This window comes from Microcebus murinus, chromosome 11 (genome assembly GCF_040939455.1).
Source record: "Microcebus murinus isolate Inina chromosome 11, M.murinus_Inina_mat1.0, whole genome shotgun sequence".
In the NCBI taxonomy this organism is placed as follows: Eukaryota; Metazoa; Chordata; class Mammalia; order Primates; family Cheirogaleidae; genus Microcebus; species Microcebus murinus.
The window spans coordinates 47,531,646-47,559,440 of record NC_134114.1 but is presented as its reverse complement, the minus strand read 5'-3'; the positions used below and the strand labels follow the sequence as shown (position 1 = coordinate 47,559,440).

The window sequence follows — 27,795 nt, the reverse complement described above, 5'->3', positions numbered from 1 at the left end:
TCAAATCACTATATCCACAATATTATCATTTCAACATGTATGAATATGCACATTCTTGAGATTTTTTTGTTGTTGTTAAGTCCTCCAACTACAGTGACTTTTTACATTTATGGCACATCTCAATTCAGTTCTTCAGTTGCACTAGCCTCATTTCCAGTGCTCAATAACCACGGGTGGCTTGGCTACCATACTGGACAGGTCTAGGGCCTAGAGTGTAAGATGATCTTTAGGAGGAAGGGCTTAGACAGTGTTCTAGTATGATATTGAAAAGGCACACAGTACTTGTGTTTCCTTATTTACAAGTTTTGGATAAATTTTCTTAAGAAGAGAGTGCTTGTAATTGTTGATATTTGACTTCCTGAAAACTCTAGTGATACGGGTTTAGGGTTAGATTCAGTTTGCTTTAGAAAAAAATGATGTGTCATTTCTTGCTTGGTTTGAGCAATTCATTACTGTTAAAGTAGCAATCTAAAATCTAAAATGTGAGTGATGCCAATTCTTGTCATAGACTTTATTATTCTAAGAAGGAGTATATCAGATCTCTTGAGTCCATCTACAATTTACCTCCCTTTTCTTTCTTTCATTGCCCAATGTGCCTAGATTTGACTAGTGTTAAATTAGTGAGTAGAGCAAAAAGAGATTGTGCTCTCTGGGTACAGCAATACAGGAAGAACTTAGAAAATGTGAGTTAAGTTTTTCTGCAGAATTATACAAATCTTTTAAAACTTTTATTATGGAAAACTTAATATCTGTGTATGATATATCCTTTATTAAAAAGACATAGTTATTCCACAAGTATTTTAGAAAGATTAATGAAAATTTAAATAAAAGTTTTTTAAAACTCATGCTAACATCTGACAAAGTGTATTCTTATTTTGTGCAGAGAACTGTAATTTTAGGTAGTAAATAAAAGCAAGCATTTGAGGAGTTACATGGTGTTGTAAAGAGAAAGCTTAGGACTCCCCTGAATGGTTAAGTCATTTTAGAGCAGGGCACTGTTCAGTCTCACAATATGTGTCTCAGTACAGCTCAAGTCTTCCTCTGCTCATGGCTCCAAACAAGTTGATTCAATTTCCTGAATTATAGAGCAATGGTCTTTTAATAGTTTCATTTCCTTGGCAATGAAGTTTTGAGAAGAGTTTAAGAGTCATTTTGGTAACAGGATCTTGCTTTTCTTAAGAAAAAAAAAAATAGTTAAGTGAATTTTTGTGTTTTAGGAAGGTACCAGGCTCTCTGGGTGAGAGAACAGGGTCTGGAAGACATATGCCACAGGTGGAAGGAGTCTTTGCCATGAGTTGTTCTATTATACAATAAAGAAACTTTAACTGTGAGGAAAGCAGGAAGAGAAGCTCTAAGATAACTGCTAAAATTTTTCATGCTACAAACATCCTTCAGGAGGATCTGCATATAGTGAAAACTCCTATTAGCTAGCCTATGAAGAAAATCAGCATCAGTCATCTCTGTGGTTTTCAATCCCAAAAGATTAGCATGTACCTTTTGGCAACCCTACAAGGCTTCTACACTAATGGCTTCTATAGCAAGATCAGGCACTCTGGAATCAGGCCAAGGGTTGACTGTTGGCTTAATCCTCACCTATGTGACCTTAGGCCTTGGTTTCCCTATCTGTAAAATGGGAATATGCCTACCTTACTCTGTTTCTAGGTGATTAGAGGAGATCATTGTAGTATATTATCCACTCCCTAGCATAATACCTGGCATATACTGGTATTTAATAAACCTTACTGTTCCTTTTTTCCTTTCCTTTCAGACTGCCCTCAAGTTCAGCAACTCATATACACTTCAGAGACATGCATTCCTCGTTTGGCATTTCTTTAAAATTAGTTCTGTCACCTAATAAAGCTAGAGAAAAGCACAAGAGAATTCCTTTCCCCTATTAGTAAGATATGAAATATATAATTCAGTAGGAATATTAAGTAGGAGAAAGAAGGCACTCAGGCACTCATTTTTTATCCAGGAATAGGCACCCTTTGAAGTAATATTTTAATAGCAATCATAATTATTCAAGTGAAGGATGCCCATCATCTATCAGCAATGAGAATATATAAATGGGAAACAGATTAGGTCTCCTGCTATCTCAGGTGTCTCTGAAGCAGTGCATGCAAGCTCCCACTGCCTTTCAACCCTCCCTCCCTGTCTCCTTCCTGTTGTGGTTGAACCACAGCCAGAGTTGTCTCCTTAGAGTGAGTAACAGGCATCAGGGCAGGGAGCGCCCAGCCCAGGACAGGTGATGGTGAGCAGGCAGCTGACAAGCTCACCGGGCTGCTTTAAAACTGGACTTTGAAATCTTTCATTCCCCAGCCTGCAACTCCCTCCCAAGAGCACACACAGGAGATTATGGGTGAAAGAAAAAAGAATACCCTTGATAACAACAAGAAGAGAGAGCATGAAAAACTGGTGCTGGTAGTCAGGGAGACAGAAGGAAGAACAGTAGTAGGAATTGTTGTCTGATTGTAAGAGCCCTCTGGAAACCTGAAGCAGAGTTCAGATTTGTAAGGACAGAAGGATAAACCTTTATTTATGGAATGGGAGGAGGCCAGCAGAAAAAAAGTATCCTGAGTGGTTACAGGCATGGGGGAGGAGGGTGTAGAGAAGCGGAAGTAGATGGAGGGAACCACCAATTAGGTTCAAAAAAGTACACACATGTAAAACAGTAATTAATTAAACAGTTTTGAAGCAGAGAAGGGAACACAAAGCTGAATAAAATGGTTCCTTTTACGAGGGTCTTATGATCAAGGGAAGATAAAGAAATAAACAGTTAAACAGGCAGATTATTATGGCTCTAAGAGAAACACAAAGAAGGGCTGTAAGAACACAAAGGATGAAAAACTGCTTCCAGCTGGTTGGGATTCAAGACTTACAAGGTCTGGCTTGTAAATATTCAAGAAGTGGGTTGGAAATCAATCCCCTTTCCTTCCTTTGGTCCCTCAAATCAGACAAAACCTCACGCTGTTAGAAAGGTTGACATATCAGAAAACCAGCAGTGGGTGGTAATCAGGGAGCTGAAGCAGAGAAAACTGAATCCATTTGTAAGGCTTTTCTGGACAGCAAATTTCGTATTCACCTTTAGCAACACTTCAGCAGGAACTGGCCATGGATTCTGTTTGAAGAGCACTGGAATACTTATGTGATCAAGATTATCTGTTGAGCAATTCTTTTCATGTTTAATCAAGATTCTTCATGTTTCTGTGGCTATTATTGCATGTTAGATCATTCTAGCTACTTCCTTATGGCATTACAGACTAAATGACAAGTAAGTAACTTTCTTTCAGAAATGACACTTGGTAGTATTTCTCCTTCACAGATGGAAGAAACAAAGCATAGCAATTTCTCCAAAGCAGAAGAAGAGGAAGATACTACTGGCTTAACAATATAATTGCCTTTGAATCCACAATGTCTATTACCTTTTAGAAAATTTTCCCACAATGAAGTTGCCTTATAAAAAGAAATAGCCCTAGTTAAAAAGCCCCCATTCTTTCAACCCTATGATTAGTTGCTGGATTTTGAAATTACAATGGGTGACGTTAAAGATATCCTTAGACAGCTCCTAGAATTTGCTGGAAAAGTGTGAATCCCAAGAAGTTCCCTTCCATAGTTATTTAAGAGAATAGCTGGAGAAGTGAAAAATACATCCAATAATGAGACAATTTCTCCATGTACTTCTAGAAACAAAGACGTTAGGTAATGTTTAACTAATTAAACAGCAAGATATGATATCTATTTACTAGCAAGAATAATATAAAAAACTATAGATAAAACCAGAGGTAGCAAACTTTTAGGCGATTGTAGGTAAGCAGCCAGTTCTAATACTTTGATAGAGGCCCTCAAAACAGAATGAAAACAACTGCACCATAAAATATTCCACTGCTACTATTTGTTATTCAGAAGGTTGCAGGTTTATAGTTAACCCTTCCTATTACTGTTTTCCCAGCAAGCAGCACACTTTCTATAGTTCTGCTTGCTAAGATCTGAAATGGTTCCCAGTGCAGACCCTGGGCTTTGCAGTATGGCAAGAGGTTACAGAGAGAAGTCCTGGACATGTTTTTCTGTATTGCATGAGGACTAACCATAGCAGGCCCTGAGTCTCTGAAGGGCCATCCCGCTCTCTTCTTAAAATGATCCAAAAACATATTAAGGAGGGTGAGACAAAAACATCTGCATGATATATTTTGATTGCTCTGATTCCCATGACTTCAGATCAAATTATTTTAGAACAGAAAATTCATATTTTTATCCTGTTTATATATCTGGTAAAGTAACCACCATTGACATGTGAGACTACAGCAAATGCAACGAATCTGACACAACCCAAGGTAATGCCATCTTTTTCAGTGTTGACTAATAACAAGACTGTGGTTATGGCATAAAATAAGTAGTGTATGTTTTATTGGTCTGAATAATGATATTTCTTTTTCTATTGATCACAACATAGTCTAATAACAATCTAAATTTTTTGTAGGACTATTGTCCCAAAGTATTAATTTTTTTTTTTTTTTGAGACAGAGTCTCACTTTGTTGCCCAGGCTAGAGTGAGTGCCGTGGTGTCAGCCTGGCTCACAGCAACCTCAATCTCCGGGGCTCAGCGATCCTACTGCCTCAGCCTCCCGAGTAGCTGGGACTACAGGCATGCACCACCATGCCTGGCTAATTTTTTGTATATATATTTTTTTAGTTGGCCAATTAATTTATTTCTATTTTTGGTAGAGACGGGGTCTTGTTCAGGCTGGTTTCAAACTCCTGACCTTGAGCAATCCGCCCGCCTCGGCCTCCCAAAGTGCTAGGATTACAGGCGTGAGCCACCACGCCTGGCCCAAAGTATTAATTTTTAATGAGTGGGTATTTGAATTTTATAAGTGAGGCGTTATTTTATAACAAGTATTTGTTAACCCCCCCACCCCTGCCTGCCAAAAAAAACCACCCTAGTACAATGTAGGAGGGAATAAAATGGTGACTTAAAAAGCTGCTTCCGGTATCTGGCACTGTAGCAAAGGGTGTGAAGATGAGAAGCAAAGAGATTCTCCTTGACCTCTGGAGCCAAGTTCATTATTGCTCTGCCAAACAGGGAGCAAAAAGTGACATGACACTCCAGAGTGTTTAGTAGGAAAAGAAAAAGAAGTGAAAGGGAAGGGATTAATATCAGCCTCCTGGCATAAGATGTCTAATGATACATAGTACTGTTGAATCCAGAATTTTAGTAAAACTGAAAACTGTTTTTAACTCCATAAGTTTTAACTCCAAGTTGTTGGGCTCTTGCTTTCTCCAAGTTCAACCCAGCCCCTTGGCCTAAATTAAGAGTAGCACAGCTGCCTGCCAAGCTGTGAAGCTTGAGAGTAAGAGGAAGTACAGAGAAGCATGATAGCAAGGATTGCTTCTGCTGGACTTGCAAGTTCCTTGGGATCCACTGGGATCAGTAGTTTGGCTGCCACCTTGACAGCTGGAAGACAAAAAGTAAAGTGATAGAGGGAACTGGGGATGTGGTCACGTGAGTGGAAGCAGAGGAGGTGAATGAGGAAGGCTTAACTGAGAAAGGTGATATACACTTATACCAGGAAGCCTTACCAACTAAGTGCCAGAGAAATGTCATAATTATATCTTTACATATCTGGGTCTTTTGTCTCTTTAAAACATTGCTTTTGACTTCTAAAATAATGATGTACTATATAAAAATAAGGAAAACCTCCATAAAAACTATAGAAAAAAATTTAATAATCACTCATGAACTTACCACCCAAAGATGACCACTGACAGCTTTTTTTCTAAACACATTTTTAAATTTAGATTCTATGGTATAAAATATTTTATAATATGATTTTTTTCACCTGGTAATAGTTACATTAAATATTCTAGACATAAGAAAAAAACTTATTGAAGCTTTTCCCCATGCCCAAGCCCACTCTTATGTTCAGAGGATGGAAAGATCACTTTTGGTTTGGATGACTTGGAAGATTTCATAAATAGGTGGTCATTTGAGTGGGGCTGTTAACAATGGTAGGATTTTTTTTTTTTTTTTTTGAGACAGAGTCTCACTTGTTGCCCAGGCTAGAGTGAGTGCTGTGGCGTCAGCCTAGCTCACAGCAACCTCAAACTCCTGGGGTCGAGCGATCCATCTGTCTCAGCCTCCCGAGTAGCTGGGACTACAGGCATGCGCCACCATGCCCGGCTAATTTTATATATATATATCAGTTGGCCAATTAGTTTCTTTCTATTTATAGTAGAGACGGGTCTCGCTCTTGCTCAGGCTGGTTTTGAACTCCTGACCTTGAGCAATCCGCCCGCCTCGGCCTCCCAGAGAGCTAGGATTACAGGCGTGAGCCACCGCGCCCGGCCATTGGTAGGATTTTTTTAGAGGAATAGATAACAAAGGCGTAAATTTTAGGTGAATGAAACAGAATGAATACATTTGGGAAGGTAGAAAGACCCAAGGGACACATACAGTTGTCTGATACAAAGGGAGTACCTGGAAGTGAAGAAGGGGTTTGACTGCTAAGCTGTGAACAAAGAGAGGAGTAACAAGCAGCAGGGAGAAGAAAAAGGTGAGCGAAGGCCTTTGGAGGTAGTAACTTTGGAGGGAGGTAACTTTCTAATTCAGTTGGTGGGGACAAAAGCCAGGCAATTGAGGTCTGCAAAGCTCCATCTTACATCAAGAAATTAGGCTGTGAAAAGAACAGAGCAGTAGCACTGACTGGGGTTAGCACAGTCAGTAGCAAGTTTTTTTCCAAGATGGCAAACCAATAATAAGGCTTGGAGTTAAAAGACATCTCCTTGAGACAGGAGAAAGGAGATAAGTATTGATGTATAGAGAAAGAAAGATGAAGGTACTCACTTGCAATGATCTTTATTTTTTAAATAAAGAGGAGAGACTGTCTGCTGACAGAGGAGAGGTGGAGGGGACTCAGAGGGAACCGGTAAGAGGAATGGAGTAGACCGTAGGGTAACACTGGGTGTCCAGTTCAGATTGGGGAGCATGACTTCAGAGTAGGGCATGTTAATGAAGTCATATAATCTTCTCCAGAACACTGAATCCCAAGGGCACCATCTCTAAGAGAAATGGTGAAGGCATTGAGGGCCAGGCACTGGCTGAAAGTCATGCACAAGTCAAGATATCAGAACAACAGTCAGTGACTGACCTTGGTAAATGGTTGGCCACATAATGGAAGGAGAATTAAAGGGAACTAACAGATTGGGTGGGGTGGGATGGGAGATGGAATGCTTGGAAAGAACAGTGAGTGTAAAGTACTGGTACTCTGGAGGTATTTTTTGAGAGGGAAGGCGGGGAGGGAATGGTGATCTAAGTTACATCAAGGTATTTCAATACATAGTGTAAGGCACTATGCAATATAGAAACAAAAAGTTTGGAGACAGCAGGGTGTGGTGGTGTGTGCCTGTAGTCCCAGCCTGTAGTTGGGAGACTGAGGTAGGAGGATATCTTGAGCCCAGGCTTTGGAGGTTGCTGTGAGCTATGATGCTGCTGCTGCACTATAGCCCCAGCCAACAAGTGAGACCCTATCTCAAAAGCAAATGAACGAACCAACAAACAAACAAAAGTTTGGAGAACAAATCAATTGAGTGAAATAAGCAGACAGAGCCTGCTATTGATTATTTGTTCTTTGGAAATCTGAATCAAACAGAATTTTAAAACACATCAGAAAATGCATCAGCCTTAGAAATAACCTGACAGCTGAGTCTTCATGAGCATGGGGACTAGGGGGCTGTGACTATAGAAGGTTTGTCTGGCAGCCACCTGGCGGCCAATTCACTGTGCACAGAAAGGAGTGGCTCAGGTTAATAAAGCAGCTTAAGTTACTTAAAGGCATTAAGGTTACAAACTATGTGGTAGGTGGGGTATGCCAGCCACAGAAAAAGAGTGCCTCCCACAGAAAGTGTACAAAGAAAATGTGTAGAGAATATCAAAACAGGGAGATCATTTACATTGGGAAGGAGTTTACCTTTCTTTCCCAACCTCCTACAACTATAAAACTAAAACATTGTTTGGAACATGTCAAAACTAGCAGCTATAAATTTTCGAACACACAAACAAAGCTTTGAATTTTTAATTATGCAATATATTGGAATGTTAATAAGCATGAAAATGCAGTTGTTTTTTTTTTAACCTATAGAACTTGAGTTAATAACTTGTACACTGCAACTTAATGATGTATGATGATTTGAGAAGATGTAAGACCTTAAAGTTAAAGCTGTTAATAAACCTCTTACTCTAAAATCTAGGTGTAATAAATATTTTACACTTGGAGTAAAAGGGGAGGGAGTTACTACAAAATTAACAAAAGGAGGGAAAAAAATACAATACCTCTGGATTCATTATCCCTTCTTTTTTAAAACAGCTGTAAAACATGTCCATGGAAAATACTTCACTCCAAAGATATCCATAATATTGGCCATCATATCCCCCTGCCAAATGTCCAAAAGTAGCTGGCATATTTGTGCCTTTAAGAAAAGATACATTTCAATCAATGTGATAGCAAACGTTAATTATAGAGTTATCAGCTAGCTAAGGTTTCCCCTGGGGAGTCCAGCTGTGGGAGGAGAGAGGGAATGATATGATCTCACCTCTAGTACTCCCTACCCAGGGTTTACGTGTGCCCTCAGCCAAGATGTTTACAAAGGTCTCTTCTACTGATGGCTCAACCTCAGAGCCAGTTTCGGCCCTAAGCTCTGGAATGCCTAACAATAGTTTCAGAGGCTTTGTCCACACCCATCAGATAGCTCAGTGTTTTAGAACTGAAGTCAGTCCTTTCTTACCCCTTAAACACCTTTGTGTCTTAAAAAAATAATATCAATCCTACTCTTTGCCACATCTCTTTGAAATGTCTCAGAATGGCACTTATTTTAGGTTGATAATTACCGAAAAGGAACTCTTTACCACTTCAATCTATTTGTAGGGCTACTTTACAAAGAATTTTGTTAAAGTGTCTTGAGACACAAAGTTGTTTCATGGTTTACTATAAATAGATCACCAAAGGAAGTGAAGAGCACAGATTGACTCAACTGGCCATTCTTTATTATCTCTATAAATGTGGCTGATTAATTGTAATAACAATTTCCTTGGTGAAAAAAATTCACCTTATCACTTACATATAAATGGACAACAATATGTTGGTTAAAATACATACATACAAATATAAACACACACACAAATGAATTCCCTAAATCTCAGGTGAGAAACTCCTAGTCAAGTGCTTTAACTGACCTCAGTATCAGAAACAATGTAGAAGTTCACGCTTGTCTCTAAAAATACTCCTCCTGCCAATTTCTTACTGAAAATTACAGGGAAGTCACGGTGTATACAGGGCGGGTGGAGCCAGGAGGGTGCTGCCAAACACCCTCAGCTCTGGGGCTCCCTCAGCTCTGGGGCGGAGGCCAACTGCTCACGCCTGATTACACTAAAATGCTGCGAATCTGGAGCCACCTTTCCTCCAAGCACATTTGAACAGGGTAACTCATAAGGACATAGTTCGCTTATCTGAAAGTCATGGCTCGATTACAGAAATCAGAAACAGATTAGGCAATCTGTCTGACAAACTCCACCTCCCCTGTGGTGTCAGGAGAATGTCCTGGGCTTAACAGGAAAAATGAACTCAACTCGTAGTACGTACGTACCTGGAGTAGCTGCGACACCTAATATTTCTGAGCAGTATTTGGCATATTCACTTGCAGCATCCAGGGATGTGTTCGTATGGAGAGACTGATCAACTTTGCTCAAAACAATCTGGCGTAGGGTCAGAAGACCTAATAACATAAGAATGTTTGGCCATGTTTTCGAGAGGAGAGAACTGTGTGTTCCAATAACTCAAGATCATAGATTTCAAAATCTAATTCCAGCAATACTCATCACAAAATGGGAGCAACATAATCTCATTTTACTTAAGATTTAAAAGGAAATGTGGTTTTTTTTCTTAGACATAATCCCAGGGTTCCTTATTCCAATATATTTAGCATTTTCGCTCCTCAGATTAGCACTCTTGGGGTATCATTATTATTAAAGGGAAAATAAGTTCTACAGATGAAGACGCCAGCAATTCTGCATTAAGTGATTCTAATTTATTTTCCTTCTCTAAAATTACGAGTCATACCTGTGTTGACCAGTCTAGAAGCAACAAGTTTTTCAAGCAGATCATCTGTAATGGGGTTTCCGTCTTTGTAATGTTTTGACAATCGTCGGAGGGAATCAATGTCCCACACCCAATTTTCAAGCATTTGTGATGGTACCTCTACAAAGTCAGTTTCCACATTCGTTCCACTAAATCTTGCAAAATCAGTCTAGAAAGCAAACATAAAGGTATGTTTTAAAGCACTGAATGAAAACTGCATATGCACTGAATTATTATTAAGATCCACCAAAACTTATGGCAGAATCAGAGTCAACTGCCCCTTTGAATGAGGGGTTAGAAAAACCTCAAATTTAAGTGAAAATAAAATATAGCAGCTGAGCAGCAGGAAAATACTCCCCCAAATACTCAATTTCATCCTTTTGAATTATAGACAAAGTTGGAACAATCATCAGGAAATCTTAACTGTAGAAAAAAGTCAGTCTAAGATAGAAATAAGCCTTAAGCTTTGAAAGGAAAAATGTTTAAAAAATTTTTTTATTACAAATAAACAGATCCATAAGACAAGCAATTTCTCCCTAGCTCCTCCTCCTAATTGTTTCCTTTTATTTACTCAACACATGCCTTTCTGGGGCACTCATCTCTCTGTTGCTTAACTACTCACAATCAATTAAACAATTCAATTACAACATTACAGACTGATAGCCTTTGTGTGTATGTGATGTTTTGTATTCTGAACTTTATTTTTGAGACAGGGTCTCACTCTGTGCCTGGGCTAGAGTGCCATGGCGTCAGCCTAGCTCACAGCAACCTCCTGGGCTCAAGCAATCCTTCTGTCTCAGCCTCCCAAGTAGCTGGGACTACAGGCATGTGCCACCATGCCCAGCTAATTTTTTCTATATATTTTAGTTGGCCAATTTTTTTCTTTCTATTTTTAGTAGAGACAGGGTCTTGCTCTTGCTCAGGCTGGTTTCGAACTCCTGACCTCGAGCAATCTGCTCGCCTCAGCCTCCCAGAGTACTAGGATTACAGGCGTAAGCCAGCACGCCCAGCCTATTCTGAACTTTAAATGAGTGGTTCTCACATAGCCATGTTACAGAAAGCCCAAGTTGTACCTCTCAGATTGGGTAGAAAATATTACCATAAAATAAGAAACCACATCAGTGGAAGTTAGGTCTGGAAATTCATTAATTGGCAAGTGGAATGAGTTAAATGCTACAGGAAAAGAGAAACAAAGGATATATTCAAAAGTTAGAGCACCCCTGGTAAAAATAAAGGGACTTGTTCTGAGGGCCTAGATGAAGAGTTTAAAAAAGAAAAAGTTTAAGAGTTTAAAAAAACAAAGTTTAGTAAATTTTTGAGTCAGATGTCAGAAAAGCTCTCAAGCAGAAAAATGGAGATTCACTAGAACAGGCTGTGTTTTTTAACCTTCACACAGTCTTTTTCTTTTTCTTTCCTTTTCTGCCTGAACAGCCAATGACACACAGTCTTTCAAATACTTGTAAAATTGTCACTGGCAGAGAAGACCTGGCGTGTACCCACAGGGTCACCTGAAGAATGGGGCTCATCAATCTGTTATCTTTTCCTGAACCTCTGTCCTGTCTTCCCCTCCTCGGATGCTTTACATTCCAACCTCCTTTCACAGACTTCATCTTCCCTGGGGCTCTAAATGGAGGGGAAAGGGAAGCAGAACTTAAGCACCAGAGAAGGTAGCAGATGGGGTGCCGAATCAGCAGCAAATAACCACTCTGCTTTTGGCCCAGGGCAGAGGCACAGATGTCGATGCCATCTCACATTCTGCCTTCCTCGCTTTATGCAAAAAAATGTTTTGCTTGACTTCCCATTATAATTGTGCTGATTCTAGATATCAAGAGCTGCAAATATTGAAGGGCCAAGGAAACCTAAATTCACTAGGTGCAGGAATTAGGCCACCACTGTTGAGGATGTCCCAATTAAAAATTCTTACAGGAAAAGAGGCAAGGAAAGAAACTGAATATTTTGCCTCATTCTTGCATATAATATTTTAAGATCACAGCCTATGTTATAGATATGACAATCTTACACAATAAATATAATAGCCAACATCTGTTGAGACTTTATTATATCAGGCATGACAGGCACACCTCAGAGATACTGTAGGTTTGGTTCCAGACCACAGCAATAAAAAGAATATTACAATAAAGTGAGTCACACAAATAATTTGGTTTCCTAGTGCACGTAAAAGTTATGTTTGCACTATACTATAGTCTATTAAGTGTGCAAAGTCATGCCTGGAAAAACGATGCACAAACCTTAATTAAAATCACTTTATTGTTAAAAAATGCTAACAATCACCTAAGCCTTCAGAGAGTTGTAATCTTTCTTCTGGTGGAGGGTCTTGCCTCAATGCTGCTAGCTGCTCACTGATCAGGGTGGTGGTTGCTGACGATTGAGGTGGTCATGGCAATTTTTTTAAAACAAGACAACAATAAAGCTTGTCACATCAATTGAATCTTCTTTTCACAAAAAAATTTTCTGTAGCATGTGATACTGTTTGATAGCAATTTATCCAGAGTAGAAGGTCTTTCAAAATGGGAGCCAATCTCCTCGAACCCTGCCACTGCTTTATCAATTAAGTTTAGGTAATATTCTAAATTCTTTGTGGTCGTTTCAACAATGTTCATGGCATCTTTACCAGGAGTAGATTCCATCTCAAGAAACCACTTTCTTTGGTCATCTACAAGAGGCAACTCCTTATCCATGAGTTTGATCAGGAGACTACAGCAACTTAGTCACATCTTCAGGATCTACTTCTAATTCTGTTATAGTTCTTTTGCTATTTCTACCACATTTGCAGTTCCTTCTTCCACTGAAGTCTTGAATCCCTCAAAGTACAATGAGGGTTGGAATCAACTTCTTCCAAACTCCTGGTAATGTTAATATTGTAACCTCCTCCCATGAATCTTGAATGTTCTAAAAGGCATCCAGAATGGTGAATACTTTCAAGAAGGTTTTCAACTGACTTTATCTATCAAAGGAATCACTATTTATGGCAGCTATAGCCTTACAACATGTATTTCTTGAATAATAAGACTTGAAAGTTAAAATTACTCTTTGATTCATGGGCAGCACAATGGATGTTGTGTTAGCAGGCATGAAAACAACATTAAGCTCCTGTACATCTCCATCAGAGCTCTTGAGTGACTAGGTGCACTGTCAATGAGCAGTAATATTTTGAAAGGAATATGTTTTTCTGAGCAGTAGGTCTCAACGATGGGCTTAAAATATTCAGTAAACCATGCTGGTAACAGTTGTGCTGTCATCCAGGCTTGGTTGTTCTATTTACACAGCATAGGCAGAGTAGATGTAGCACAATTCTTAAGGGTCCTACAATTTTTGGAATGGTAAATGAGCACTGGCTTCAACTTAAAGTCGTCAGTTACATTAACCCCTAACAAGAGAGTCAGCCTATCCTTTGAAGCTTTGAAGCCAGGCATTTGACTTCTCTCTAGCTATGAAAGTTTTAGGTAGCATCTTCTTCTAATAGAAAGCTATTTTGTCTACACTGAAAATCTGTTGTTTAGTGTAGCCACCTTCATCAACGATCTTAGCTAGATCTTCTGGATAACTTGTAGCTTCTCCATCAGCATTTGCTGCTTCACCTTGCATTTTTATGTTACAGAGATGGCTTCTTTCCTTAAACCTCAAAAGCCAATCTCTGCTAGCTTCCAATTTTTCTTCTGCAACATCTTCACCTCTCTCAGAATTGAAGAGAGTTAAGGCCTTGCTTTGTTTTAAGGCAATCTTTGGCTGGTTTGCTCTTTTACTCAGATCAATAAAACTTTCTACATATCAGAAATAAAGTTGCCTTACCTTCTTAACATTGTGTATTCACTGGAGTAGCACTTTAAGAACTTTCCTTTGTTTTTACAACTTGGCTAACTATATGGCCCAAGAGGCCTAGCTTTCAGTCTATCTCAACTTTCGACATGTCTTCCTCAGTAAGCTTAATCATTTTTAGCTTTTGATTTAAAGTTAGAGACATGTGACTCTTCCTTTCACCTGAACACTTAGAATCATTTCTAGGGGTACTGATTGTCCTAATTTCAATATTGTCGTGTGTCAGGGAGTAAGAGACCTGAGGAGAGGGAGAGAGGCACAAAATGGCCAGTTGGTAGAACAGTCAGAATTTATCAAGCATATAACATTTACCAATTAAGTTTGCCCTCTTATAATTAAGTTTGGAGCATGGTTTGTGGTGCTCCAAAACAATTACAATAGTAAAATCAGAGATCGTTGATCACAGGTCACCATAACAGATATATTAGTAATAAAGTGTAAAAATGTGAAAAATTTGAAAATCATCAAAATGTGACACAGAGATACAAAGTGAGCACACGCTCTTGGGAAAATAGCACTGATAGACTTGCGTAAGGAAGGGTTGCCATAAGCCTTTACTTTGTAAGAAGCGCAATATTTGCGAAGCACGATAAAATGAAGTACGCATGTATGTTGGGTAATTTACAGGGATTATCTGTGGTTAAAATCTCAAAACAGGCCGGGCGCTGTGGCTCACGCCTGTAATCCTAGCTCTTGGGAGGCCGAGGCGGGCGGATTGCTCAAGGTCAGGAGTTCAAAACCAGCCTGAGCAAGAGTGAGACCCCGTCTCTACTATAAATAGAAAGAAATTAATTGGCCAACTGATATATATATAAAAAATTAGCCGGGCATGGTGGCGCATGCCTGTAGTCCCAGCTACTCGGGAGGCTGAGGCAGAAGGATCACTCAAGCCCAGGAGTTTGAGGTTGCTGTGAGCTAGGCTGACGCCACGGCACTCACTCTAGCCTGGACAACAAAGCGAGACTCTGTCTCAAAAAAAAAAAAAAAAAAAAAAATCTCAAAACAACTGCATGAAGTAATTACCTTCAATTCTGAAATAAGGAAACTGAGGCAAACAAAGATTAATAGTGTAACTAAGACTTGAAACTAGGCAGTCTGATTCCATAACCCACAATCTTAAGCACAAATGCTACAGTGCCTCTTTATCTTATAGAAAAATGAAAAAAGATTAAATTATGATATCACAAAATGATTAAATCCTCCTGGAAGGGCTCTAAAGTAGAAGGGTCTTATATCAAACTATGTGAAGAGTTAAAGTGAGTTTTCAGTATGCTTCCTTAGAAATTTGACTTCTATATACTGGAAGATTTTTCAAAGATCAAACATCAGGCAAGGTGTAAAGGCCAGCTTTTGTAACTACCTATTGTAAATGTGGGATTCTGTAATTCTCACTACACAATTTTCTGGAGATTATGGCTTTTAAGTAGGTACAATCAGAGCAAATAAAGGCAAAATCACCCCATCAGCTACCACCATATAATACATTGACAAAAATATGCATTTTGTATATTTTGCTTATGTGAAGATTTTTTAAAGTCAGTATTTGAAGATGAGAGGGAAAAATCAACCCCAAATAACAACAATAAAAGTGTGTGTGTGTTTGGTGAGGGGAAGAGTGTTTAGTACTCAGAAAAAACATGAACAAATGAATAACTCATGAGTTAGAGTTAAAATTGAATAAAATAAGAATCAACACAGTTATGTCATGCAGAGTAGAGAGGGTCTATTCTATCCAAAAGCTGTTTTGTAGTGGGAAGAGAGCACAGCAAATGAATGAAAGATCAACAATGTCTTCTAAAGAACAAAAGGAAATATTTGTAAGGAGTAAAAGCTAAAAATAACCCCCTGCTTACTAATTTCCCGAAAGTTAGTCATGCTGTTTCTCTGTGAGCCCTCTGGGCAACATCATTTAAGTATTTTTCAAAAGAAGAGGACAAAGAACCTACAAACTGCAAAAGCTCAATTTCCAGCAAACAACCAAATACTCAAGAGAAAGGAATCAATGTCATCCACTGTGTATTTCCAGAAAGAAACCATGGGCAAGACCTAAATCTAGCTGCCTGACGGGTTCTCACACTCAGAGTAACTCAGCTGCTGAACTAGGACTCATTGCTGACCAGCCAGCAAATACTACTCCCTAGTTTTTAAATTATGATCCAAAGAACCCTAGAAAGTACTTTATATACTTTTCAATATGAGCAATTTGAAGATGCTGATAATTGTAGCTTCTGGGCCATGATAACTGTTGATGCTAATATACCTCCCACATAAAGCAGAGCACTGCAAGAAACACACAAAATAATCCAATTAACAAATCACTTTGCAGGTGACACTTTAAAGAGGTTTAGGGCGTCTTTGTTGCAGAAAATATTTTGATACTAAAAGCCTCTAGAAAAAAATGTAAACTTAGATTCATGTTTGGTTAGAAGTTCTTGATAGGAAGAAAGGTTGTCTGAATATGAGATTTTAAAAAAATTATTGTTTGAACAGATACTAAGATACCTAAAGTATACTCTATCACAGCTTTTTAGAACAGATGATTTGATGCTATAGAGATAAACTTCTCAATTCATACAATGCAGTGAGAGTGGGAGCAAACTTATATACATTGAAGCTGAAAAATTCATGTGAGCTTTTGTTATAGTTGAAGGCCAAAGTCTTAAGCGTTATTGTTCTAAATAAGAGACCAGTTGCTTTTAGTGGTTACATCTCAGTGTTATTTTCAGGATAGCAAATTCCAACTCAAAGAAAAGGCAGTTGCTGAAATCAATAAGTGTATTGTGCTCAAGAAAAAGGACAGGCCTCAGGAGAACTGACCTTGGCTGTCTGAGGTGACCTACTATTGATTTCCTAGCAGTCATTTCACATTCTGATCTGTCTGATCTAGCCCTAAATCCAGGGATGATGGAAAAGTTTATGTAACAAGGCAAGGTATTAAAGAAAAGCAGCCACTACCAACTAGATTTTGCCATAAATAGATGGTTAAAAGGTCATATTTTTAACTTCACACATATCTAGTGCTCACTAGAAGTAATAATATTATTAGTAGTAATAAAGAGAATGTGTTAGTTTTCTTAGTAATCTTCACAACAAACCTATAGTTCAACAGGTCAATATCACTACCATCATTTAAAGGACTTGGGATACAACATATCATCTGAAGAAGGCTTGAATACTGCATACTAAATTCATAGGCTTGTCCCTAAACTACCTATATCTTTCTGACTAGGTATTTCTTATTTAAACTGCTTCCTTGTAGATAAAAACAAACAAACTCAAACTCAAATGCTAAGAAGGTTAGGGAGTATGTTTTATTCCCCACTGTACTTCCAAAATCCAGCACACATCCAGAAAGTAGGAGATGCTCAATATGTGTTTGTGAAATGAGTAAAACTGTAAGGAGAATGCTTTTGTAAAAGACTCAAACTTAACTCTAAGATATTTTCTTTTATTATCATTCTTTACTTATCCTCTCCAACCTAATATCATGTCTCTACTATGTTTTTCAAATACTTACAATTTCACATAATAATACTATGCTTATAATTTTTTTATTTTTGCATTTCATGTCCTCAAGCTAAACTCTAAACATCCAAGCTATTATAACTTTTCTTTCTTTTCAATGCCATCCTACTATGTCTAGTATAACATGTCAGACGCAACAGATAACCAATAATTCTGCTTTGTGAGAAATCAACCAAATATTTCTCCCTCTTTAAAAAATATATTTCTAATTATTTAAAAAACAATATATGGAGAAAATGCATGAACAGGCATGGTGGCTCATGCCTTCACCCGAGCACTTTGAGAGGCTGAGGTGGGAAGAATGTTGAAGACAAGAGTTCGAGACCAGCCTGGGCAATATAGTAAAATTTCATCTCCACAAAAAATAAGAGAAATTAGCCAGGTGTGATAATGCCTGCCTGTAGTTCCAGCTACTTGGGAGACTGAGGGAGGAAAGAAGATCACTTGCGTCCAGGAGTTCAGGGTCACAGTGAGCTATGATTGTGCCACTGCACTATAGCTGGGTGACAAAGCAAGACCCAGTCTCAAAAATACAATACAATAAAATAAAAATCAGTATACAAATGAAAGAAATAAACACGTTCCTAAACATTACATTTTGTTTTATTACATTTTGGTTTATGACCTCAACCTTTATTCTATGTACACATGTATGTATATGCTTATGTATATATAAACAAACAAATAAATAACAAAAATGAAATCCTGAAAGAAATTATGTCTGATATTAAGGTTACAAACTGTAACAGTGTGCAGGAGTTGGGGCTAGGGAGATGGGATGATAGTCGGCAGAGGCCACAAGGTTGTGGACAGGTATTTCAGGACAGAAACCTCAATGGTCAACTCAAACAGAAGGAAATGTAGAACTGGATAAATTCATTCACCCACATTATTAAATAGAATGTCATTTAATAAACTCAGGAGAAAGAAGTCCATCCAACAGGAATGCATACTTGGAAGATCAAATTAGACCACACAAATTGGTCCTATCTCTGCTGCATGGAATGAGAGCACACAGAATAGGTAGAATAGTAGAGCCATTAAGGGCATGACTGTCAGATCTTGGGCAAGTCCTTCTAAGTTTCAGATTTTTTTTGCTTGGAAAATGGGGAAAATAATAGTACCCATGTACTTTAGAGAGTACTGTGAGGATAAAATTAATGAATGACTACAAAGCACCATGTATAGTACTGGCACCTGGTATGAAGTCATGCTCAGTAAATTATAGCCACCACTCTTCTTCTGAGCCTGCATGGTCTTCCTGACCAGGTATGGTCTTAGCTGGTCTGACCAAGCTTATTGTTGGCTTCCTCCAAGTATTTATTCCTGGATGTTAATTAATGCTGAAGATAAATATCACCAGTTCTTTTCAACTAATCCACCACCACTCTGAATACTCTAACCTGCTCATTCTGTTCTTGCTTCAGGAATCAAACTTCTAAGTAGGCAGCAATCATCAAAACAAAAAACAACCAGGTTTGGTGGCTTGGGCTTACAGTCCCAGCTACCCAGGAGAGACTAAGATGGGAGGATCACTTGAGGCCAGGAGTTCAAACCAGCCTGGGCAACACAGAGAGACAACCCTCTGCCCCCAGCTCTTAAAAATAAAGGGAACCCCCCAAACAAACAAACAAAAACAACAACAACAAAGAAAAAAAAAAACGCTGCCAAAACAAATACAACCTGATGGTTTCCAATCACTTTCCACAGATTTTTACTCAAAACCCACTGAAGGGAAGCATTTGTGAATTCTCTTGATCCTGAAGTGGCAGTAAATTGCCTCATGGCAACTGGTCTTTTTTCTTCCGTTCTAGTTCTGAGTTTTGTACTGTTTATTGATCCCAAAAGAGCTGAATTATATACAAGCATAGTTTTAAGAATACTTCAAATATGTATGGCACTTTATGCTTTTCTAAGGGCCTTTTCACAAATTTGTGTAATTTCCCTAATACTCCAGGGAAATAGATTCAAGAATTGCCATTGTCCCCATTTTCTGAATAATAAAGACAAGATGGGTCAAAGAGGTCAAATAACTTGCCCCAAGTCACACAGCCAGGCCCACAGATACACAGAGGATTTTTAATCCAGTGCTCTAGTCATAACACTAGGGTGCCTTCCAGATTAATAAATGTGATATTTACCTACAACAGTATCTAATTCAATTCTTTAGAGCAGATAAACTACTCTAATAGTCTTTCTATCAAATTAACAGATTATTTGAAATCACATAATTTGAAGTTTTTCTGCCCATCCATTCCTTTCACTTTTAATTAAGAAGTCTTTATTGTGATTCTGATGTGCTTCCTTAGAATAATTACCTCTTTCAAGTTCAAAACTCATTACTGCTCTTAAGGCACAACCCAACAAAGACATTACAATGGGGGCTGTTCAGCAGCATTACTTGTCTACTCAATAAAAGTTCAAAAGGCCAGTGATTACGAAGAGCCCAAACCACAGTAAAGCCATCAAACAGGAACAGATACTAGAGATACCACTTCTTGATTACTATCTTTGAAATTACCTACCCTGCAGTATAAATACAAGAAAATATGAGTGAAACTCATCTCCTGAATGAGATAGTACACATACTGAACCAGTGCATCTACATGTTTGAAAACTGGATGTTCCTGCCAACATGTTTAAATATTACTATGACAAGCTCAAACGAGCTCTTCTGGTCATCAAACCTGCAGACTTCAATTGTGGAGAACTCAAACACTGAGCTGCCATATCTTAAAACCAGTCTACTGAATATGTATGGCAAATCTTTTCTTAGATGAGTTAAAAGTATTACTGAACATAGATGTTATGATATCTCCTTTTGTGGTACCATCCATTTTAGGTTAGTACAAAAAGTTCTCTCTTGCTAGACTTTGGAGTTCAACAAAAAAGTTCTGAAATTATTATAAAGTTTCAGATATATGGATCTGTGCCTACAAAGACAAAAGCAGGGATCACTGGTTCCAAATATGATTAACTTAAAAGTTCTTAAAATATTACAGGATATCTGAAAGGATTAATAAACAAGAAAGAGATTTTTCAAAGATAATCTCATGAGGAGATAACCAAGCAAAGGATTGTGTCAACACACTATTCGTCAGTATGATACATCTTGTGCTCATGAATGAGGTTAGGCAAAGCTTTAAGAATGGAATATATTAATAGTCCATTGTTTTAGGAGAGAGACACCAAACTGGTGAATGCAATATATATACACAGTTCAGTCATGAGTCAAAGAGGTCTAAAAAGTCATAGTACCAAAAAAGTATTTTCTAGTACTAAAGTGGCTAACTGAAAGAGCAGAAATAATGAGCACAGCATAATGAGTTATGGAGCACTATGAACACATTGTAAGCACAGTGAGGTTCTAAGAGGACTGTGCCTATAAAAAGCACATGCATCAAGAGCACTATCTGAAGATCACTATTATCTTAATGAATGGATTAAAACACCAAATTATTTCCTTGTGAAATCACTAGTTGATAATCAACACCCAAATGAGGAAACTGCTATAATCCAGGAATTCTTAACTTGAGATTCATTATGGTCTGGGTTTCAAGGAGTCTGTGAACTCTTTGGAATTCCACATATAATTTTGAGTCTGTTTTTCTGGAAGAGGTACCCACAGCTTAAATCAGGTTTTCTTTTCTTTTTTTTTTTTTTGAGACAGAGTCTCACTTTGTTGCCCAGGCTAGAGTGAGTGCCATGGCGTCAGCGTAGCTCACAGCAACCTCAAACTCCTGGGCTCAAGTGATCCTCCTGCCTCAGCCTCCCGAGTAGCTGGGACTACAGGCATGCACCACCATGCCTGGCTAATTTTTTCTATGTATATTAGTTGGCCAATTAATTTCTTTTTTATTTATAGTAGAGATGAGGTCTCGCTCTTGCTCAGGCTGGTTTCGAACTCCTGACCTTGAGCAATCCACCCGCCTTGGCCTCCCAGAGTGCTAGGATTACAGGCGTGAGCCACCGTGCCCGGCCTTAAATCAGGTTTTCATATGGTCCTCAGATCCAAGATATTGAGGATCCACTGTTCTAAAAGCAAGTCATTTATCTATGTACAAATATATAATTAGATCTTGGATAATCCAAGTAATATTCCATAAGTCTAAAATGAAGTATTTGACACTTCTAAATTACTCATACAAATATTTTAGAAAAATATAAAGTGGAGTTATCCTAATTGAAAGAAATGTCAGCCACAGAATGGACAATGATGGAAGGTCCACATAATAAATAATTCAGGAGCCCTAGTGTTAGGATAACAGATTTTAAAATTGTCTAAGAAAGAAATGTTAGATTACTCTGAAAGATTTCTTTTCCTTGGATTAAAGAAAAGTTAGAAATGGCGAGATCAGGACTTACTTATCTGGACATATATATATCCTATTCCCACCTGTTTTTTAAAATAAAAGATGGAAGCACCAGGATGTAAAAATAAAATGTTGAGAGAACTAAATCGTTTTTAAACAAAGGTGGCAGTGAAATTTGGAAATAAATGGGTACATGTTTGGTGATTACAATGATGAGGGCTACTTTGGGGGCCAGTGATGCCGGGTACACAGAACTGATTCCACACACATCCGGACAACAAAAAAACCTGCTCTGTATCCTGCTTCTTATTCATACATCTTGCTGGACATTCATATAAATGAAAAACATAATTAAGTAAGCCTCAAAAACTAACTCTATATATTTTTGCATAGTATTTTTAAAACAATTTTAATTTCTAATACTATAAGTACTACGATCTACTGTGTAAATCAAAGTTAGCTTACTTTTTGGAGGGGAAGTTTCCCAGGCAATGTTCATCATTTTGAAAAATCATGTCACTATTGGCAATATTGTTCTTGGACTTCAGTTGACACCACAAACCACTTCTATCAGTTTGCAGTTGTTGCTGCTCCAGTCAAGGTTATTTACATATACTGCAAACCCTCTGAATACTTTAAGTCTTACTGTAGAGCTGTGCCCAAGAATTACCACTTGAAAAACATAAAAAATCTCTTTCTTTTACATTCAGTGAGGGGACCCTATTGATTTAAAAAAGATTTTCTGGATGGTGAAAGACCATTAGGAGAAAAGCAAGTAAAATCCAAATAAAGTGTGGTGTTTAATTAGGAGTACTGTACCGATGCTGGCTTCTTAGCTGGGACAAACATACTGCTGCAATGTAAGTTGTTAAAAGTTGGGGAAAGAGAGTAATGGGGACAATATTTGCACTATCTTTACAACTTTTCTGTAAATGTAAAACTATTCTAATAAAAAGGTTATTTTTTTTAAAGTTTACTTTTAGAGTCATATAGGGATTTCAAATTTGGAAAACCATCCCCCCATTTGTTTTTTTTTTTTTTTTTAATTATTTTTTTTTATTTTGGCATATTATGGGGGTACAGATTTTAAGGTTTCAATAAATGCCCATTTCCCCCCCCTCCCCCCAAAAGTCTGAGTCTCCAGCATGACCATCCCCCAGATGGTGCCCCCCATTTGTTAATATCAGTATATTTAAATTATTAGATTGAACTATTGAACTAGACATTTTCATATGTTAATAATGGTTAAATATTAGCAAGTTCATTTGGTTCAAGCTAGAATAGTTTGGGCCTACTTAAAGGAACTGTGTTACAAAGTTAAAAATAAATGTATTTTTCATTATTAGAAATAAAAAAATAAATTTTAATCCACTACACACATATACCTCTTCCCTGGCAAATTCTCTGCATGGTTATACTATGTTATCTATGATTTTGAGGTCAGTAAAGGGAGCTGTTACAAAGCATTTATTATTAAGAAAGGAGTAAAAAAGAGTCTGAAACTATTGAAGTAAACAAAGTATTATTAAGCAAAAGAGATAGATTACAGCACAGTTTTTCTATGGCACACCAAATTCCTACAGAGAAGAAAATAATTAAAAGAAAAAAGCAAAATATTTGTAACCCTTCCTTAATGACAGTCTTATTTCTTTTCCACGGGCTGTTATTCACCATGAAGTTCTTTCACTGGTAGATTAACCTCTGTGTAAAACTATGTTGTGAAAGAGGACATGAGGAAGAAAATTGCGTGTTTCTGCAGAAGGCCCACAAAATTTCTGATCATGTTCAGCTTCTGAAAAAACATGTTAAGGGAAGACATTCGACGGCAGTGAGAAAAAAAAAATTCTAGAAAAGCAATTCGTAGGTTCACTGTAAAAAAAAAAAAAATCACTTACCTGTGCACAAATCTGATGCATGACATGACCAAATTCATGGAAATAAGTCCTCACTTCGTCGTGCCTCAGGAGAGAAGGACGACCTGCTGCTGGCTGTGAGAAGTTCACCACTAGGGCAGCCACAGACATCATCCGGCCCCCATCAGGGAGAAGGCAGCCAGGCTGGAGACCAAAGCAGGCGGCGTGATTGTATTTTCCTTCCCTGGGAACCAGAAACATACGTCGGTGAGACATGAAAATTCTTCTCTAGCAGTAACACTGGCATGGCTTCTCTTGGTCATTAAGTCCTATCTGATACCAGAAGATGCTTTTAAACATTGAATTTATCTTTTAGAGAGTTAAGTCATTTTTGCTAAAATGGAAAAACTAAAACTACACAAACAATAACCCTACTATCACTTTGTGTGAGTTACACCTCCAAGGTTTTGTGAGAATTAAGAATGTATATATACCACACCTAGTATACAGCTGAATGGTCAATTTATTTTAATTAACTTAATGAACTCCAGCTTTTCTTTTTCAAAGATGGAGTCACTAAACACTACACAATGTTGAAGCAAATTTGAAATAAAAATGTAATTTAACTCATTAGGTAGTTTTTTCTTTAAAATTAGAATTGATAAAAAAACTAAATTCCAGACAATAAGATTTTCCCTTTTATTTGAGGAAGGAAGAATCAGTAATCACAATGAAATGAGCTACTTTTATAAATTAGACAGGCTTTTTTAAAAAACAGAATGCTTTTAGTTAGCCTGGGAAAATGCATAAATTACACTATAAAGTAGTCTATTCTTAGACAATGTTCTATCAGTGATAGTCTCTCTAAAAGCAACTAGACCTCATTCTAGGAGTAGGTTTCCTTTTTTTTTTTCTCTCAGCAGATTAATAGTATATTCAGGTTTGGAGTAGATTTTTTTCTAGTTTGCTTTGTTTTTATTTGCATATTTTTTTCTGTGTTACCTTTTCTCAGTGACTCTTATTATTCTTTTCCCTCCTGCTATTCAAATAAAAAAAAAAAACCCTAGTCTTTTTCCAGCTTTCCATTAACATGTATAAAACTGGAAAGGGTGTTGCTCCAGTCTTTATTACAACAACAACATGCTGCATGCCGCACAATCTGCAAATCACTTTTCTTGAATCTACCAGAGAGATGAGGCTGAAGGGCAACCATCTAACCCACAATCTAAGATAGGTGCCTCCAAGGAGAGAAAGGAAGGAACCTCTCTCTCATTGCCTTTTTTTTTTTTTTTAACATGGGGCAGACACTGAAGACATTAGTATGAAGAATTTTTAATGAATTGCTAAAGGCTGAGGATGGCCCAGCTAAAATAGGGAGCCAAGGGAAGGGAGCCTTGTCTACCTAAAATAGGTAGACAAGGGAAGGTTTGCAACCATTTGCAGGGTCTTCTCCATGGATCTCACTGGGTTCACACAAAAAAGAACGAGGACAGAGTGAAAGCCCTGAGAAAGCATTAGTGGAGAAAAGGATTGGCTTCTGTCTAAGGCCACGAAGCACTGTCTAGATCCTCTTTTCCTCTCTCCTACAGAGCAAAAGCCTTAAACTTCTGGGGTGAGGGAAACAAACCCTATTGTCCTTAGAGCACTGGCAAAAACCCACTGCTGTCAGGGAAAGGGAATAGGAAAAAAACGTTCTACCCTTGGAGAAGGGTGAGAATATATGCTGGGGTCAGACCTCCAGCTGAGGGTGGGGCAGGACCACTGAATGCCTGTCTCTTAAGACCCAAGGACACAAAGCCTACTCTGTGATTCAGGCTGAACCAGGTTAGTTAACAGGCATCCAGTAACAAATAATAGCAATCTACTGGTGGGAGAGAAGCAAGGACTTGAAAAGAGACCTGCTCAGAGGCACAGCACAAAGACCTGAAGTTGAAGGTGGAACAGGCACTGAGAAAAAACTGACAAATCAGCTCCTATCCTAAACATGGGATATGGGAATCAGAAGTTTGTAATATACTGAGGTTAACCATGGCAGCAACGGATCCCAAACCCAGATCAACTACTAAGTGAATCAACCCCCACACTAAAGGCCTAGTAGAAGTAAAAATGTGACCATTTCCAGGCATAAAACTATTTATTTCAGTCTTTAGTATCCTATATAAGATGTCTGGCTTTCAGAAAAATTGGGAGATATATAAGGATGCATGCAATAAAAAAAAATGAATATACTATTAAGAGGCAAATCAAACAAGAAAATCAGATTATGACAAAGATGTTGGAGTTATCAGACAGTATTTAAACTAACCAAAATTAGTATATTAGTGTCTGAAGGAAAAAGTAGATACCATGCAAGGAAAGATAGATAATCTTGGCAGAGAGTTGGAAACATTAAGAAAGAAACAAATGAAAATGCTAGAAGTGAAAAACACATTAATAGAGATGAAGAATGCTTTTGACAGGATCATTAGAAGACTTGAAACAGCCAAGGCAGACTCACTAGACCAAAAGGGCCAATTGAAATCACCCTATCTAAAACACAAACATTTAAAAAGGGTGAAAAAAGGAGAATAGAGTACCGAGAGCTGTAGAGCAATATTGAATGATCCACCCTATGTGTAATGAAAGTCTCAGAAGGAGAATAGAGAGGGAACAGAAGAAATATTTGAAAAAAGAATGGCCAAGAATTTTCCAAAATTAATGGCAACTAACCACAGATCCAAGAACCTAAAAGAACACCAAGGAAAATAAATACAAAACAAATAAAAAAACAATGGAAAAAAGGACCTCACGCACCTAAGCATATTAAAATTGCTAAAAACAAGAGATGAAGAGAAGATCCTGAAGGCAGCCAGAAGAAAAAAAAAACCACATTACATACAGAGGAACAAAATAAGAATTATAGCAGACTTCTTGCTAAAAGCTATGCAAGTGATAACGCCAGAATTCTGGTTTCAGAACCCACATTTTCAACCCCTATACTAAGAACCACATGTGGGAAATATGGAAGAGTAGAATCCTTTTTTTTTTTTTTTTTTTTAAAGAGACAGGTTCTTGCTCTGTCTCCCAGGCTGGAGTGCAGTGGTACAATCATGGCTTACTGCAGCCTTGAATTCCTAGGCTTAAGTGATTCTCCTGCCTCACCCTCCTGAGGAATTGGGACTATAGGTGTGCACCACCTGCTAAGAGTTGAATCTTTTTTTAGACACCATCTAGCTTTGTTGCCCAGCCTCAAGTGCAGTGGCCTGATCATAGCTGACTGCAGCCTCGAACTCCTGGGCTTGAACAATCCTTCCACCTCAGCCTCCCAAATTATAGGTGTGAGCCACAACTCGCCTGAGTAGAGTCTTCAAATGGGTAGGAGTTGAATCCCTAAGGTCCCTTCCAACAAAGTGATCCTCAGTACCTTGGATAGAGGTCCAAGTAGAACTGTCCCAATACTTCTCCAGTTGCTTTATCCTTCACAGTGTAAAGTGTAACACTTTTATTCCAAACGTGAGCATCTGCCACTTGCTCAAATGAAAGTCCCAACAATTCCTGGTAGGTGTTCAGCAAGCCTTCAGTGACCACCTCAATTGGGAAATACTCCTTGAGGAACTCTTGGTCTACAGAGTACTTGAGTTCTTCTGTCCGAGTCATGTAGTAATGTAGATCCCATGCATTGATTTTCCCATCATATTTAAAACCTCTCTCTTCACATTCCTTTTTCTTCAAATTCAAAATAAACTCTCGTTCTGCTTCACCCAAGGGTTTTAATTTCTGGCTTAAATCATCTGTGAAGAGTAGGAAAAATTAATGATCTATGGCTGCTGGGAACAAGCAGATTCACACAGACTACCAGTGTTTTACAATGGTGCTTCCTTTGTTATACTCAATACAGACAAATCCAGAGGAAAGAGGGAAGGAAGGAGGGAAAGAGAGGGAGGAAAGCAAGCTCTATTATGAAAGCATGATTTTCTCTTCAAAGTGATTTGTTTTATGGCTTTTTCTTTTAGCATCACCACCAGGCCACAACTTCCCCACAGTATCAACAAAGTTAAAGTTTATCTTAGAGAACTTTGACTCAAGAATGTTATAATTCAGGGAACAAAGCAATAGTGAAACTAAACTCATGTACATGATTATCCTTCCATGAGGTTAGTT

The 27,795-nt window shown here is 38.1% G+C and overlaps 1 protein-coding gene across 3 annotated transcripts in view; it reads right to left on the bottom strand.

The window, feature by feature from the left end:
• Positions 1–27,795, bottom strand: part of NLN (neurolysin) — a 100,797-nt gene that overhangs the window by 4,319 nt on the left and 68,683 nt on the right. For all 3 annotated transcript variants that reach the window (XM_076008056.1, XM_012784093.2, XM_012784096.3), the window contains 5 exons: positions 27,059–27,425; positions 23,698–23,899; positions 10,110–10,296; positions 9,637–9,765; positions 8,327–8,463 (listed from right to left, as the gene is read on the bottom strand). In XM_076008056.1, the coding sequence (XP_075864171.1) occupies positions 8,327–8,463; positions 9,637–9,765; positions 10,110–10,296; positions 23,698–23,899; positions 27,059–27,425 (1,022 nt within the window). The remainder of the gene's footprint in view (positions 1–8,326; positions 8,464–9,636; positions 9,766–10,109; positions 10,297–23,697; positions 23,900–27,058; positions 27,426–27,795) is intronic.